The sequence below is a fragment of the Panonychus citri genome, unplaced genomic scaffold (genome assembly GCF_014898815.1).
Source record: "Panonychus citri isolate SS breed McGregor unplaced genomic scaffold, ASM1489881v1 Contig00143, whole genome shotgun sequence".
Lineage (NCBI taxonomy): Eukaryota > Metazoa > Arthropoda > Arachnida > Trombidiformes > Tetranychidae > Panonychus > Panonychus citri.
In genome coordinates this window covers 4,121-17,794 of record NW_026515548.1, presented here as the reverse complement: position 1 = coordinate 17,794, position 13,674 = coordinate 4,121, and the positions used below count along the sequence as shown (strand labels likewise).

Below are 13,674 nucleotides of genomic sequence, written 5' to 3'. Positions count from 1 at the left end.
GGCCAGGCCAGGTTAGGCCAGGTTAGGTTAGGTTAGGTTAGGTTAGGTTAGGTTGGTGTTGGCCAGGTTAGGTTAGGTTAGGCCAGGTTAGGTTAGGTTAGGTTAGGTTAGGTGTTAGGTTAGGTTAGGTTAGGTTAGGTTAGGTTGTTTGGTTAGGTTAGGTTAGGTTAGTTAGGTTTGGGTTTTTTTTTTTTGAATTGCATAAAACTCTATTTAATATTTAGGTGTCGGTTCTCACAAAGGAACCGACTCTGGTTACATATTCTAGTGACGTACAAGGTGTACGTCACTGTTTGTTAGTGTTACATGAATTATAATCTAAGTATGGCACTTGTTAGTATGTACAGGTTACTGATATGTAAAGTTAAGGAAGACCACAACATCACAGAGACAGTCGGAGCTCAGCTCAAAGCAACAGGCATACAGGTATCACCTTCCAGTGACATCGACAACCCATGCGTCTCAGACACCTTCAAGTGACATCAACACACAATGTCTCCGACACTCCAAGCGACGTCGACACCCAAATGTCCTGACACTTCCAGTGACATTAACTCAAGCGTCTCCGACACTCAAGCGACGTCGACACTCAACCGTCTTTGACACTTTCCAGTGACATTAACACTCAAGCGTCTCCGACACTCTCAAGCGACGTCGACACTCAACTGTCTCTGACACTTTCCAGTGGCATTAACACTCAAATGTCTCCGACACTCTCAAGCGACGTCGACACTCAAATGTCCCCGACACTCTCAAGTGACGTCGACACTCAAATGTCTCCGACACTTTCCAGTGCCATTAACACCCAGATGTCTCCGACACTCTCAAGTGACTTCGACATTCAAATGTCTCTGACACTTTCCAGTGCCATTAACACTCAAATGTCTCCGACACTCTCAAGCGACGACACTCAAGCGTCTCTGACACTTTCCAGTGATATTAACACTCAGATGTCTCCGACACTCTCAAGTGACTTCGACATTCAAATGTCTCTGACACTTTCCAGTGCCATTAACACCCAGATGTCTCCGACACTCTCAAGTGACTTCGACATTCAAATGTCTCTGACACTTTCCAGTGACATTAACACTCAAATGTCTCCGACACTCTCAAGCGACGTCGACACTCAAGCGTCTCTGACACTTTCCAGTGATATTAACACTCAGATGTCTCCGACACTCTCAAGTGACTTCGACATTCAAATGTCTCTGACACTTTCCAGTGCCATTAACACCCAGATGTCTCCGACACTCTCAAGTGACTTCGACATTCAAAATGTCTCTGACACTTTCCAGTGCCATTAACACTCAAATGTCTCCGACACTCTCAAGCGACGTCGACACTCAAATGTCTCTGACACTTTCCAGTGACATTAACACTCAGATGCCTTCGACACTCTCAAGCGGCGTCGACACTCAAATGTCTCTGACACTTTCCAGTGCCATTAACACCCAGATGTCTCCGACACTCTCAAGTGACTTCGACATTCGAATGTCTCTGACACTTTCCAGTGACATCAACACACAAAGTGTCTCCGACACTTTCAGGCAACATCCCGCCGACACCCCAGCAGCGCAACCAAGTCTCTCAATGTGCTGTGGTCTTTACAACCTACGTTTGCTATTTAGGAGTTAGGGATTGAGGGAAGATAATTGTAACGTAATTGTAAATGTAAGAGTATCATGTATGATTTAAAGTTAATGTTGTATTTGTAGTTCTTTTGAACTTTGTAACCTTTCATCTTCTTAGGCTCATGGGTATTAGATCATTTCTTTCTGCTTTGAATGTGCAGGCATTAACCCATTTGCCTACGATTCGCGCGTCGCCGTGAGGTGATAAGTTAGGTTATGAAACACCTGACCCTACTCAAGAGTATTCACTTTATTACCTCATACAAACACTGATTTAAACACATGACTTGATATTTGGCAGTTAGTTAATTGAATCATTTATTGATTTGGAATAAGATATTGCTTTTAGTTGTAAAGATTTGTTTGAGATATAAAAGATATTGGGATTCTAAAGAGATGATTAAAAGGTCTTGGCAGAATTGTTGATTATAAGATAAAAGAGGGTTTTCACAATTATTGTTTAAAATTTATTCGCTGTTTTCGTCAACAATTACTTGTCCATTTGTTTTATCGAAGACTAGAAATTTGAGTTGGTTTTCCTCGGCTTGAGAAACTGTCCGTTGAATACGACGAAAGATTTTCTTTTGTGTTGATGGTTCAGAATATTCTGACATCTTTCTCACAATCCGTGCAAGATCTAAAAAGGTTTTCCATCTGAGCTGAGTCTCTTCGAAAACTCGTTGAGTAATAACAACTTTCTCAGCGAGAACTTGAAGCTTTCGAGTCTCTTCATCTGTATGATATATACGTCGATGACGGACTAGATTGGACCCATTTACAGCTAGTTCATTGTAGAGGCAGTAATCGACCTTACACATTCTGACCTCTACAAGTGGTTCAGCTTTACTCCTGGTTGTTGCCTTTGCCTCGTTCTTTGTTGGGGTGAGTTTCCTCACTTTGTCCCCAAGCCAGTCGTCTTCGCTGTCAATAGAATCTTCATCAGTCTCTGGATACGATTTCTTGCTGGCCTTTGTTTTCATCATGCCAACAACCTTTTTACCTTTGTCAATTGGCTTAGTTTTAAGAGTGACGTTCTTCGCTTTGTTTGGTTGCGGAGTTGTGGGTACATGATCAGGACTGACTTTTAGAGTAACATCATGCTATTACTTTGTGTTTTGGTTGATTGGGATTGAAGCTGAAGCTTTGCAATATTCACTATGCTACCTGTTGTGACTTTATTCTGTTGTAAGGGTTTTGGATTGTTACTCGCAACAGGGTTTGAGATTTTACTTTGGGGCTGAGGCTTAGATGTTTCACCGACACCAGAGTTACCAACAGATTCAGTCTGTTCCTGATTTTTACTTTGCTTTTTGACTGAATTAAATCATTGTCTTTTTCCGCTGATGGGCTACGAGGACGTTTTTGCTCGTACCCAACAACCAGTGAGACTCTCTCCTTTATCTTTTCTTCAATTGGCTCGCGTCATGGAGATCATTTGACTCTTGGGTATTATTTACTTCATTCGAAGGGTCAGTATTAGGTTTCTCGGTATCTGATGTAAGCAAAGGTTTCTTAACTGACTGCCAAGTGGATTTTTTGCTGAGCTGACGTTCCATCTTTTCACTGGCACATTTAGAGTTAACCTCCGACGCTGAAGTTGAGATCAGTTTATAAGGGCTGTCAGGGGTTTGTGACACTTTTGGAGATGGTAAGGAAGCTGAATTATTTGGTGTTTCTTTGGGTGACAGCTGGTGTCTCTTGTCTTCTAGCGCCTCGGCTTGGCCTGTCTTTTCAATTTCATCTTCACTTGAGCTCTCGAAACAAGGAATGGAAGGTAGTCGAGGTCTACCAATTTCTTTATCTGGCGTGACACTCTCTCGAAAGGTCTTCTGAGTGTACGGAAATGGCGTCTCATAACAATTATTTTCCACCTCCTCACACGTATCCACCAGGTCGGTAGAAAATGCCTCCTGGCGAGCGTCCCTCGTTGTTTTAATAATAGGAGCAGAGATCGTGATTACTTTCGGAGGATTGTTCAGTCTATCCTCAATTTCTTCATCAAGAAACTCATTTGAAATCCTAATAGCCGTATCATCGCTGATTTTTCCATTTTCAGCTTTATCTATGATTAAGATTTCCATTATCTGATCGATGTTTTCAACAGTGTTAAGAAGATTTTCGTCCCAAGACGTTTTGCCAATTATCACTCTATCGGAATATGAACTAACGTTCTCTTGTATCTCCTTTATCTGTTTCTGCAGTTTATTAGTTAACTTCACCAAGTCTTTAAAGTGATCACACCAGATGGATTTGACGTTGCGAAGAGTACGTCAAGTGGACTGGGTCTTCAGATGAATCCCAGTTTATCATATCGTAGACACTGACTTGAGTCGACTTTGTTAAGAGTTTTTCCTGAGGTGTCAATAATGGGTGACACTCGGTGTTGATTGACTCAATAAAAACTCTCTCTTCATCAGTGGTGTCGACTGGTCTCGTAATTTGAGAAGGTCAGAGGTGTCAGTCATTTGATCTTTGGGTGTTCATCATGATTATTGCCATCGTCTTCATTATCTACATCAGCGGGATGGTTTTTAGCTCGATCTTCCTCTTGTTGGCAGTCTTGTTTCGACTTGTTTTCTTTACCATCGGTTTTTCTGCCGTATACATCTAGAAGCTGTTCAACAACTTTACCCATTTTAGTTTCAATTGACTCTAAAACTTTCTCTCCAAGAGTAAGTAGCTGTCTTTCTTGAAGCGAACAGGAGTTACTGGATAAATTTTCAAAGCTCTTGGTAAGAAGAGATATTAACTTGTCGTATTTCCATGGAGCAATTCATCTATCACCAACAATTGATTTTGGCCAGTCATGGAACTCGGACCAATGACCGCACGTTTCATATCTCTTGCTTTAACTTCCCATCCTAACTTCATCCATTTAATGATTGCACTCCTTTTCTTCCTGTAGACTGACTTTTCTTATGGAACTCGATATATTTAAGATTTTTCATAGTAATCTCCACTGAAGTCCTCATCATCTGTATTCTCAGAATCATAATCTACGAAGTGATCCAAGATGGGCTTCGTGTTTCAAGTTTTCTTTCATAACGGCTGCTTTTCAGCTTTGATTTCTTCGTAGAGCATCTTGGTCTTTTGATAAAGGGTATCAGATTCTTTTAAGTCTCCGGGTCTTCTTCTGCAATTTCCTCTTCACCTTCCAATGTTTTCCTTGTAGTTGAGATTTGTCGCCAGCAGAACCAACATTCTCAAGCTTACTAGTTGAGGCATCATAATTTATATTAGAAGAAGTGTCCTTGTTCACATCATTAGTCTCATTAGTTAACTTCGCCGGTTAGGTTAGGAGGAAGAAGTTAGGTTAGAAGAAGTTAGGTTAGGTTAGGTAGGAAGAAGAAGTTGGGTTAGGTTAGGTTAGGTTAGGTTAGGTTAGGTTAGGTTAGGTTAGGTTAGATTAGGTTAGGTTAGTTGAAGGTTAGGTTAGGTTGTAAGAAGAAGTTAGGTTAGGTTAGGTTAGGTTTTTTTTTTTTTTTTTTTTTTTTTGAATTGCATAAAACTCTTTATTTAATATTTATGAGTGTCGGTTCACACAAAGGAACCGACTCTGGTTACATATTCTAGTGACGTACAAGGTGTACGTCACTGTTTGTTAAGTGTTACATGAATTATAATCTAAGTATGGCACTTGTTAGTATGTACAGGTTACTGATATGTAAAGTTAAGGGAAGACCACAACATCACAGAGACAGTCGGAAAGCTCAGCTCAAAGCAACAGGCATACAGGTATCACCTTCCAGTGACATCGACAACCCATGCGTCTCAGACACCTTCAAGTGACATCAACACACAAATGTCTCCGACACTCTCAAGCGACGTCGACACCCAAATGTCTCTGACACTTTCCAGTGACATTAACACTCAAGCGTCTCCGACACTCTCAAGCGACGTCGACACTCAACCGTCTTTGACACTTTCCAGTGACATTAACACTCAAGCGTCTCCGACACTCTCAAGCGACGTCGACACTCAACTGTCTCTGACACTTTCAGTGGCATTAACACTCAAATGTCTCGACACTCTCAAGCGACGTCGACACTCAATGTCCCCGACACTCTCAAGTGACGTCGACACTCAAATGTCTCCGACACTTCCAGTGCCATTAACACCCAGATGTCTCCGACACTCAAGTGACTTCGACATTCAAATGTCTCTGACACTTTCCAGTGCCATTAACACTCAAATGTCTCCGACACTCTCAAGCGACGTCGACACTCAAGCGTCTCTGACACTTTCAGTGATATTAACACAGATGTCTCCGACACTCAAGTGACTTCGACATTCAAATGTCTCTGACACTTTCCAGTGCCATTAACACCCAGATGTCTCCGACACTCTCAAGTGACTTCGACATTCAAATGTCTCTGACACTTTCCAGTGACATTAACACTCAAATGTCTCCGACACTCTCAAGCGACGTCGACACTCAAGCGTCTCTGACACTTTCCAGTGATATTAACACCAGATGTCTCCACTCTCAAGTGACTTCGACATTCAAATGTCTCTGACACTTCCAGTGCCATTAACACCCAGATGTCTCCGACACTCTCAAGTGACTTCGACATTCAAATGTCTCTGACACTTTCCAGTGCCATTAACACTCAAATGTCTCCGACACTCTGCGACGTCGACACTCAAATGTCTCTGACACTTTCCAGTGACATTAACACTCAGATGCCTTCGACACTCTCAAGCGGCGTCGACACTCAAATGTCTCTGACACTTTCCAGTGCCATTAACACCCAGATGTCTCCGACACTCTCAAGTGACTTCGACATTCGAATGTCTCTGACACTTTCCAGTGACATCAACACACAAAGTGTCTCCGACACTTTCAGGCAACATCCCGCCGACACCCCAGCAGCGCAACCAAGTCTCTCAATGTGCTGTGGTCTTTACAACCTACGTTTGCTATTTAGGAGTTAGGATTGAGGAAGATAATTGTAACGTAATTGTAAATGTAAGAGTATCATGTATGATTTAAAGTTAATGTTGTATTTGTAGTTCTTTTGAACTTTGTAACCTTTCATCTTCTTAGGCTCATGGGTATTAGATCATTTCTTTCTGCTTTGAATGTGCAGGCATTAACCCATTTGCCTACGATTCGCGCGTCGCCGTGAGGTGATAAGTTAGGTTATGAAACACCTGACCCTACTCAGTATTCACTTTATTACCTCATACAAACACTGATTTAAACACATGACTTGATATTTGGCAGTTAGTTAATTGAATCATTTATTGATTTGGAATAAGATATTGCTTTTAGTTAAAGATTTGTTTGAGATATAAAAGATATTGGGATTCTAAAGAGATGATTAAAAGGTCTTGGCAGAATTGTTGATTATAAGATAAAGAGGGTTTCACAATTATTGTTTAAAATTTATTCGCTGTTTTCGTCAACAATTACTTGTCCATTTGTTTTATCGAAGACTAGAAATTTGAGTTGGTTTTCCTCGGCTTGAGAAACTGTCCGTTGAATACGACGAAAGATTTTCTTTTGTGTTGATGGTTCAGAATATTCTGACATCTTTCTCACAATCCGTGCAAGATCTAAAAAGGTTTTCCATCTGAGCTGAGTCTCTTCGAAAACTCGTTGAGTAATAACAACTTTCTCAGCGAGAACTTGAAGCTTTCGAGTCTCTTCATCTGTATGATATATACGTCGATGACGGACTAGATTGGACCCATTTACAGCTAGTTCATTGTAGAGGCAGTAATCGACCCTTACATTCTGACTCTACAAGTGGTTCAGCTTTACTCCTGGTTGCCTTTGCCTCGTTCTTTGTTGGGGTGAGTTTCACTTTGTCCCCAAGCCAGTCGTCTTCGCTGTCAATAGAATCTTCATCAGTCTCTGGATACGATTTCTTGCTGGCCTTTGTTTTCATCATGCCAACAACCTTTTTACCTTTGTCAATTGGCTTAGTTTTAAGAGTGACGTTCTTCGCTTTGTTTGGTTGCGGAGTTGTGGGTACATGATCAGGACTGACTTTTTTAGGAGTAACATTCATGCTATTACTTTGTGTTTTGGTTGATTGGGATTGAAGCTGAAGCTTTGCAATATTCACTATGCTACCTGTTGTGACTTTATTCTGTTGTAAGGGTTTTGGATTGTTACTCGCAACAGGGTTTGAGATTTTACTTTGGGGCTGAGGCTTAGATGTTTCACCGACACCAGAGTTACCAACAGATTCAGTCTGTTCCCGATTTTTACTTTGCTTTTTTGACTGAATTAAATCATTGTCTTTTTCCGCTGATGGGCTACGAGGACGTTTTTTGCTCGTACCCGTCACAACCGCCAGTGAGACTCTCATTTCCTTTATCTTTTTCTTCAATTGGCTCGCGTCATGGAGATCATTTGACTCCTCTTGGGTATTATTTACTTCATTCGAAGGGTCAGTATTAGGTTTCTCGGTATCTGATGTAAGCAAAGGTTTCTTAACTGACTGCCAAGTGGATTTTTTGCTGAGCTGACGTTCCATCTTTTCACTGGCACATTTAGAGTTAACCTCCGACGCTGAAGTTGAGATCAGTTTATAAGGGCTGTCAGGGGTTTGTGACACTTTTGGAGATGGTAAGGAAGCTGAATTATTTGGTGTTTCTTTGTGCTGGTGTCTCTTGTCTCTAGCGCCTCGGCTTGGCCTGTCTTTTCAATTTCATCTTCACTTGAGCTCGAAACAAGGAATGAAGGTAGTCGAGGTCTACCAATTTCTTTATCTGGCGTGACACTCTCGAAAGGTCTTCTGAGTGTACGGAAATGGCGTCTCATAACAATTATTTTCCACCTCACACGTATCCACCAGGTCGGTAGAAAATGCCTCCTGGCGAGCGTCCCTCGTTGTTTTAATAATAGGAGCAGAGATCGTGATTACTTTCGGAGGATTGTTCAGTCTATCCTCAATTTCTTCATCAAGAAACTCATTTGAAATCCTAATAGCCGTATCATCGCTGATTTTTCCATTTTCAGCTTTATCTATGATTAAGATTTCCATTATCTGATCGATGTTTTCAACAGTGTCGCCAAGAAGATTTTCGTCCCAAGACGTTTTGCCAATTATCACTCTATCGGAATATGAACTAACGTTCTCTTGTATCTCCTTTATCTGTTTCTGCAGTTTATTAGTTAACTTCACCAAGTCTTTTAAAGTGATCACACCAGATGGATTTGACGTTGCGAAGAGTACGTCAAGTGGACTTGGGTCTTCAGATGAATCCCAGTTTATCATATCGTAGACACTGACTTGAGTCGACTTTGTTAAGAGTTTTTCCTGAGGTGTCAATAATGGGTGACACTCGGTGTTGATTGACTTGTCAATAAAAACTCTCTCTTCATCAGTGGTAAGAGTCGACTGGTCTCGTAATTTGAGAAGGTCAGAGGTGTCAGTCATTTGATCTTTGGGGTGTTCATCATGATTATTGCCATCGTCTTCATTATCTACATCAGCGGGATGGTTTTTAGCTCGATCTTCCTCTTGTTGGCAGTCTTGTTTCGACTTGTTTTCTTTACCATCGGTTTTTCTGCCGTATACATCTAGAAGCTGTTCAACAACTTTACCCATTTTAGTTTCAATTGACTCTAAAACTTTCTCTCCAAGAGTAAGTAGCTGTCTTTCTTGAAGCGAACAGGAGTTACTGGATAAATTTTCAAAGCTCTTGGTAAGAAGAGATATTAACTTGTCGTAATTTCCATGGAGCAATTCATCCGAACTATCACCAACAATTGGATTTCCTTGGCCAGTCATGGAACTCGGACCAATGACCGCACGTTTCATATCTTCTCTTGCTTTAACTTCCCATCCTAACTTCATCCATTTAATGATTGCACTCCTTTTCTTCCTGTAGACTGACTTTTTCTTATGGAACTCGATATATTTAAGATGCTTTTCATAGTAATCTCCACTGAAGTCCTCATCATCTGTATTCTCAGAATCATAATCTACGAAGTGATCCAAGATGGGCTTCGGTGTTTCAAGTTTTTCTTTCATAACGGCTGCTTTTTCAGCTTTGATTTCTTCGTAGAGCATCTTGGTCTTTTGATAAAGGGTATCAGATTCTTTTTTAAGTCTCCGGGTTTCTTCTTCGGCAATTTCCTCTTCACCTTCCAATGTTTTCCCTTGTAGTTGAGATTTGTCGCCAGCAGAACCAACATTCTCAAGCTTACTAGTTGAGGCATCATAATTTATATTAGAAGAAGTGTCCTTTGGGTTCACATCATTAGTCTCATTAGTTAACTTCGCCGCGTTAGCGGTTGAGATTCCAGATTCAACAGGATTTGGCATTTGAAAGACTGTTTTTATCGATGTATGAGCTGGGGAAAAGGAGATCGATGACACGGAGTTTCTTGGCGTTGACACCTCTTGAGATAGTTGGTAATCGTCTTGATTTAATAAGAGCCGCGTCGACATGTTGTCAATTGAGTCCGTTTCCATACTCATTTCACTGAATCTTCTCATGGTAATGATGCTTTTCCATTTAGGTGTCAGTACCTGCACATTTGGTATTTGTTGATTTATTCTCAATGGTTCATTTCGTCTGTCATTTGTCATTGGTGATTGAGGTTCTTCATGACCCTTATCGAAAAAGACGGAAAGAGAATCTTCGTTGTCGCTGACATCCATTTGAATTTCAAGGCACTTATCACTTTCACTGGTTTCGTCAGAGTCAGAATAATTGTCCGGTTTAAATTCGCTAATTGAAATTGCTGGACTCCAGTCAATATTATCCATATAGTTGAATTTAAAAGAAAGAATTTTTTGTTCTATTTCCCAACACTCACTGACTAACTACACTTCACTTTTAGGAAGGAGAGTTTGGTGTCAAGAAGGTAAATGGTTGGGAGAGGTTAAGATTTGAAATCAGGGTTGTAGGAATTAAAACACAATTATATGGAGAGGGTTCAGACTGAAATAAGATTTTAAATAGGCTTTCAAGTCAAGGGTTAAAAGATGATTGAAACTACTGGTAAGGGTAAGAACACGTTTAAGTTTGAACGAAAATTAATCGTGGGAAAAAATTTTTAAAAGGAGAGAAGGGAGTCACGTGAGCGTTGTCTTAGCAACTGGTCAACAGCTGTTGAGGAAAGAGAGAAAGCTTATCTTTCACTCTTTCCCTTTAAAATTTGAGACAAACATTACCTTCGGGTTATAATTAGAAGGATTTAAAGGGATTCTAATTTGAATGTTTTAAAAAGCTTATTTGCTTTTTGAAGCCAAATCAAGTCATGTGTTTAATAGAGTTGTTTCTCTGAAATTTCTCTAATAAGCTTTTTCAAGCCCTTTGTTTTAGTATCAGCTTGATTCTAAACAATTAAGGTTTCAATTTTCAAGTGTTTAAAGTGATCTTGTTTCAGTATTTGACTGAAGTATTTGAACTATTTATTATACCCCTGTAAGGCGACGCGCATAGATGAAAGATCACTCACATTTCATTTGGTGCTAAGTGTAAAGTGTCATCTGTAGATCCATTTTCAGTGGTTTCATCGATTATGATTGTTTCATCATTTGTTTCATCATTTGCATCATCCTCTTGTCCAAAACTCTGAATCATACGATGTATTTCCTGAGACAGTTGGTTGATAGGGTTTAGTGCATTTTCTTTCATTTTGATCAATATAGCATCTAAGACTTTTCTCCCATGTTCGTCATTTACTGTTGAGTGCTCGTTGAGTTCCAGATATTCGGTTACCGTACTCAGGAATTTGCTACACTTAGTAAGAACATGAAGGTTCGACACATTGTATTCGCCACATAGACATTTCGTTTGATCTTTGATCTTCATTCTCTTTAGGTATTCACCGAAGGGCCCATGTCCGCTTAGGAGCCAAAAAGATTCTTTACATAGATGATCCTGATAGGGTTTACTGAGCCAGTTGTTTGGAATTGTAACAAGTAAATTTGCCGATCTCCTACTTTCCAGGAAAACTCTAGTCTCATTTGTTACATATTCTTCTATTTTATTCTTGATGTATTCCCGGGAGATCTCGTCATACTTGACCCTCTTCTTCGATACCAATGCTCTTTTAGCAAGTTTATCAGCTTCGTCACTACCCCTGATGCCCGAGTGAGATTTTATTTTGTAGACGTCAATATCTTTTTCTTCCCCAGCGATTTCAACCACTTTATGCCTTATTTTCTGAGTTATTGGATGACCAAGCCTAGTTGACCTCAGCTGATTGACAATTGTTTGCGAATCAGTAAAAATGACAATTTTATCTCCTCTTCTCGTTTTGCTTTGAAGTGTTTCAAGTGTCAGTAAAATGGCTAAAGCTTCTGCCTGAAAGACGTCAGCATATTCGAAAAGTGGCTCCGTCCGCTCCATCTTCTTCTCATGGTTTTTGTCAGTGACGTAGATTGCATACCCGCAACGGTTTTCCTTCTTACTGCCGTCCGTATAACAGAGATAAGTGATTCTCGGATCTTCAGAGATTATTTGTTCTAATTGCGTTTCTGTTTCGATTTCGCACTTAATGTGCTTACTGACTTCATCGCAATTTCACAGAAGCTCTGGTTGAATCGGGTCTCAATTGTCCTGTCAGCCAAAATACCCAGAACATCCTGAGGGCTCCCTCCTCCTAGGTATGAGTACCTGAGAAGAGTCTCTTTATCTGTATATGGATAGGTATGACATCCATTAGTGTGCACAGTGTTGAGTAGGGTGTCGTACAGTAGGCACCAGAGATTGTCAGAAGAATCTTTCTATGCATTGACGTTAACATTTTCTCAATTTCTACTGACACCTTCTGACTAATGATGCTCAAGGCGTATGTCATTTTCGGAACGAGAACGGCATCATGGATAATTCTCAGGAGAGATAAGCAAGGTTTAGGGTGGCCAAGGAATCTCCGAGATTGCGATGTTATTTTGATCATTTTCTGTTTAAGTTGAGTGATATGATTTCTCCAAGTGTACCGATCATCAAAGACAACACCAAGTATCTTCATGTTGGTGGTGTTAACGATTTCTTTGTCGTATAGTTTAAACCCTTTTTTCTGAATCTTCTTGTTTTTCATTTGCATCCACATCATCTTTGTTTTCAACGTTGAGAATTTAAGATCAAAGGCATTTGACCATCTCTCTATCTCTTTCAGTTCATTTTCGATCTGTTGAAAATTGTCCTGGGTGTTTTTGTTTGTGATATCACCTACGATAGTCACATCATCGGCATACGCTAGAACCGAGAGGTTCGAGTTTCTCAAACGATGTTCAGAATCAAGTAAATACTCGTTGATGATGAGGTTCCAGAGTGTCGGGCCTAGACAGGAGCCTTGAACCGCCCCTTTGTGGTTTCTGATTTTGCAGTTAGAGTGACCATAGATTAGTGTCGTATACCTTTCCTCAAGGTATGACTTCATAATTTTTTGGACTACTTCCGGAGCTCCTCTTGCATTCAGGACCTTTATTATATCTTCCCATCTCACATTGTCAAAGGCTCCCTCGATATCGAAGGAAATCATAACAGTTGGGATTTGGCGCTTGCTATTTGTGTTGAGCCTTGCGTTTAATGCCGATACAGCATCGATAGTCGACTTTCCTTGTATGAAGCCAAATTGATTCTTTGAAAGTGTTTCATCGAGCCACTTTTGCATTTTTAGCAAGATTATCTTTCCAAGATTTTGCCAAGATGTGACAGTAGACCGATAGGTCTACACGATTTGGGCGTCATTGGATCTACTCCTGTTTTTGGAATAAGCACAGTAATAGATTCTTTGAAAAGCTTAGGGAAGTATGAGAAACGTAGACATTCAGTGAAAAAGAGGCTCAGGATTTTCAAATTTTCGTCGTCAAGTTTTTTATAGATTTCTGACGTTATCCCATCAGGGCCTGGTGCTTTCCTGCTCCCAAAAGTGCTAATGACATGTCGTAACTGCGACAGTGTCACCGAGGAGGAAGGGTCCTGATTGTGACTTTGTCGTTGCGCATTTTCCGTGGGACAACTTGATGGCTCATGTGTTTGAGTCGTTCCTTCCTTCTCACGGCCAAAAAAGAGGTTTGCATAGAAGTTTGCCAAAGGAGGGTCTCCCATTTTCTTCACTTTTTTA

General features: G+C 40.5%; 2 protein-coding genes across 2 annotated transcripts; one reads left to right on the top strand and one right to left on the bottom strand.

Moving 5' to 3' along the window:
- The first annotated feature begins 701 nt into the window (after positions 1–701).
- Positions 702–1,635, top strand: LOC128396239 (uncharacterized). The gene is made up of 2 exons (XM_053356797.1): positions 702–1,149; positions 1,223–1,635. Exons 1-2 carry the CDS (start codon positions 702–704, stop codon positions 1,633–1,635), a joined length of 861 nt encoding a protein of 286 aa, XP_053212772.1.
- Positions 1,636–7,020: 5,385 nt separating this feature from the next.
- Positions 7,021–10,363, bottom strand: LOC128396238 (uncharacterized). The gene is made up of 3 exons (XM_053356796.1): positions 8,428–10,363; positions 7,369–8,199; positions 7,021–7,313 (listed from the first exon to the last, which is right to left on the bottom strand). The coding sequence occupies exons 1-3, from the start codon at positions 10,361–10,363 to the stop codon at positions 7,021–7,023; spliced, it is 3,060 nt and encodes a 1,019-aa protein (XP_053212771.1).
- Between the last annotated feature and the right edge of the window lie 3,311 nt (positions 10,364–13,674).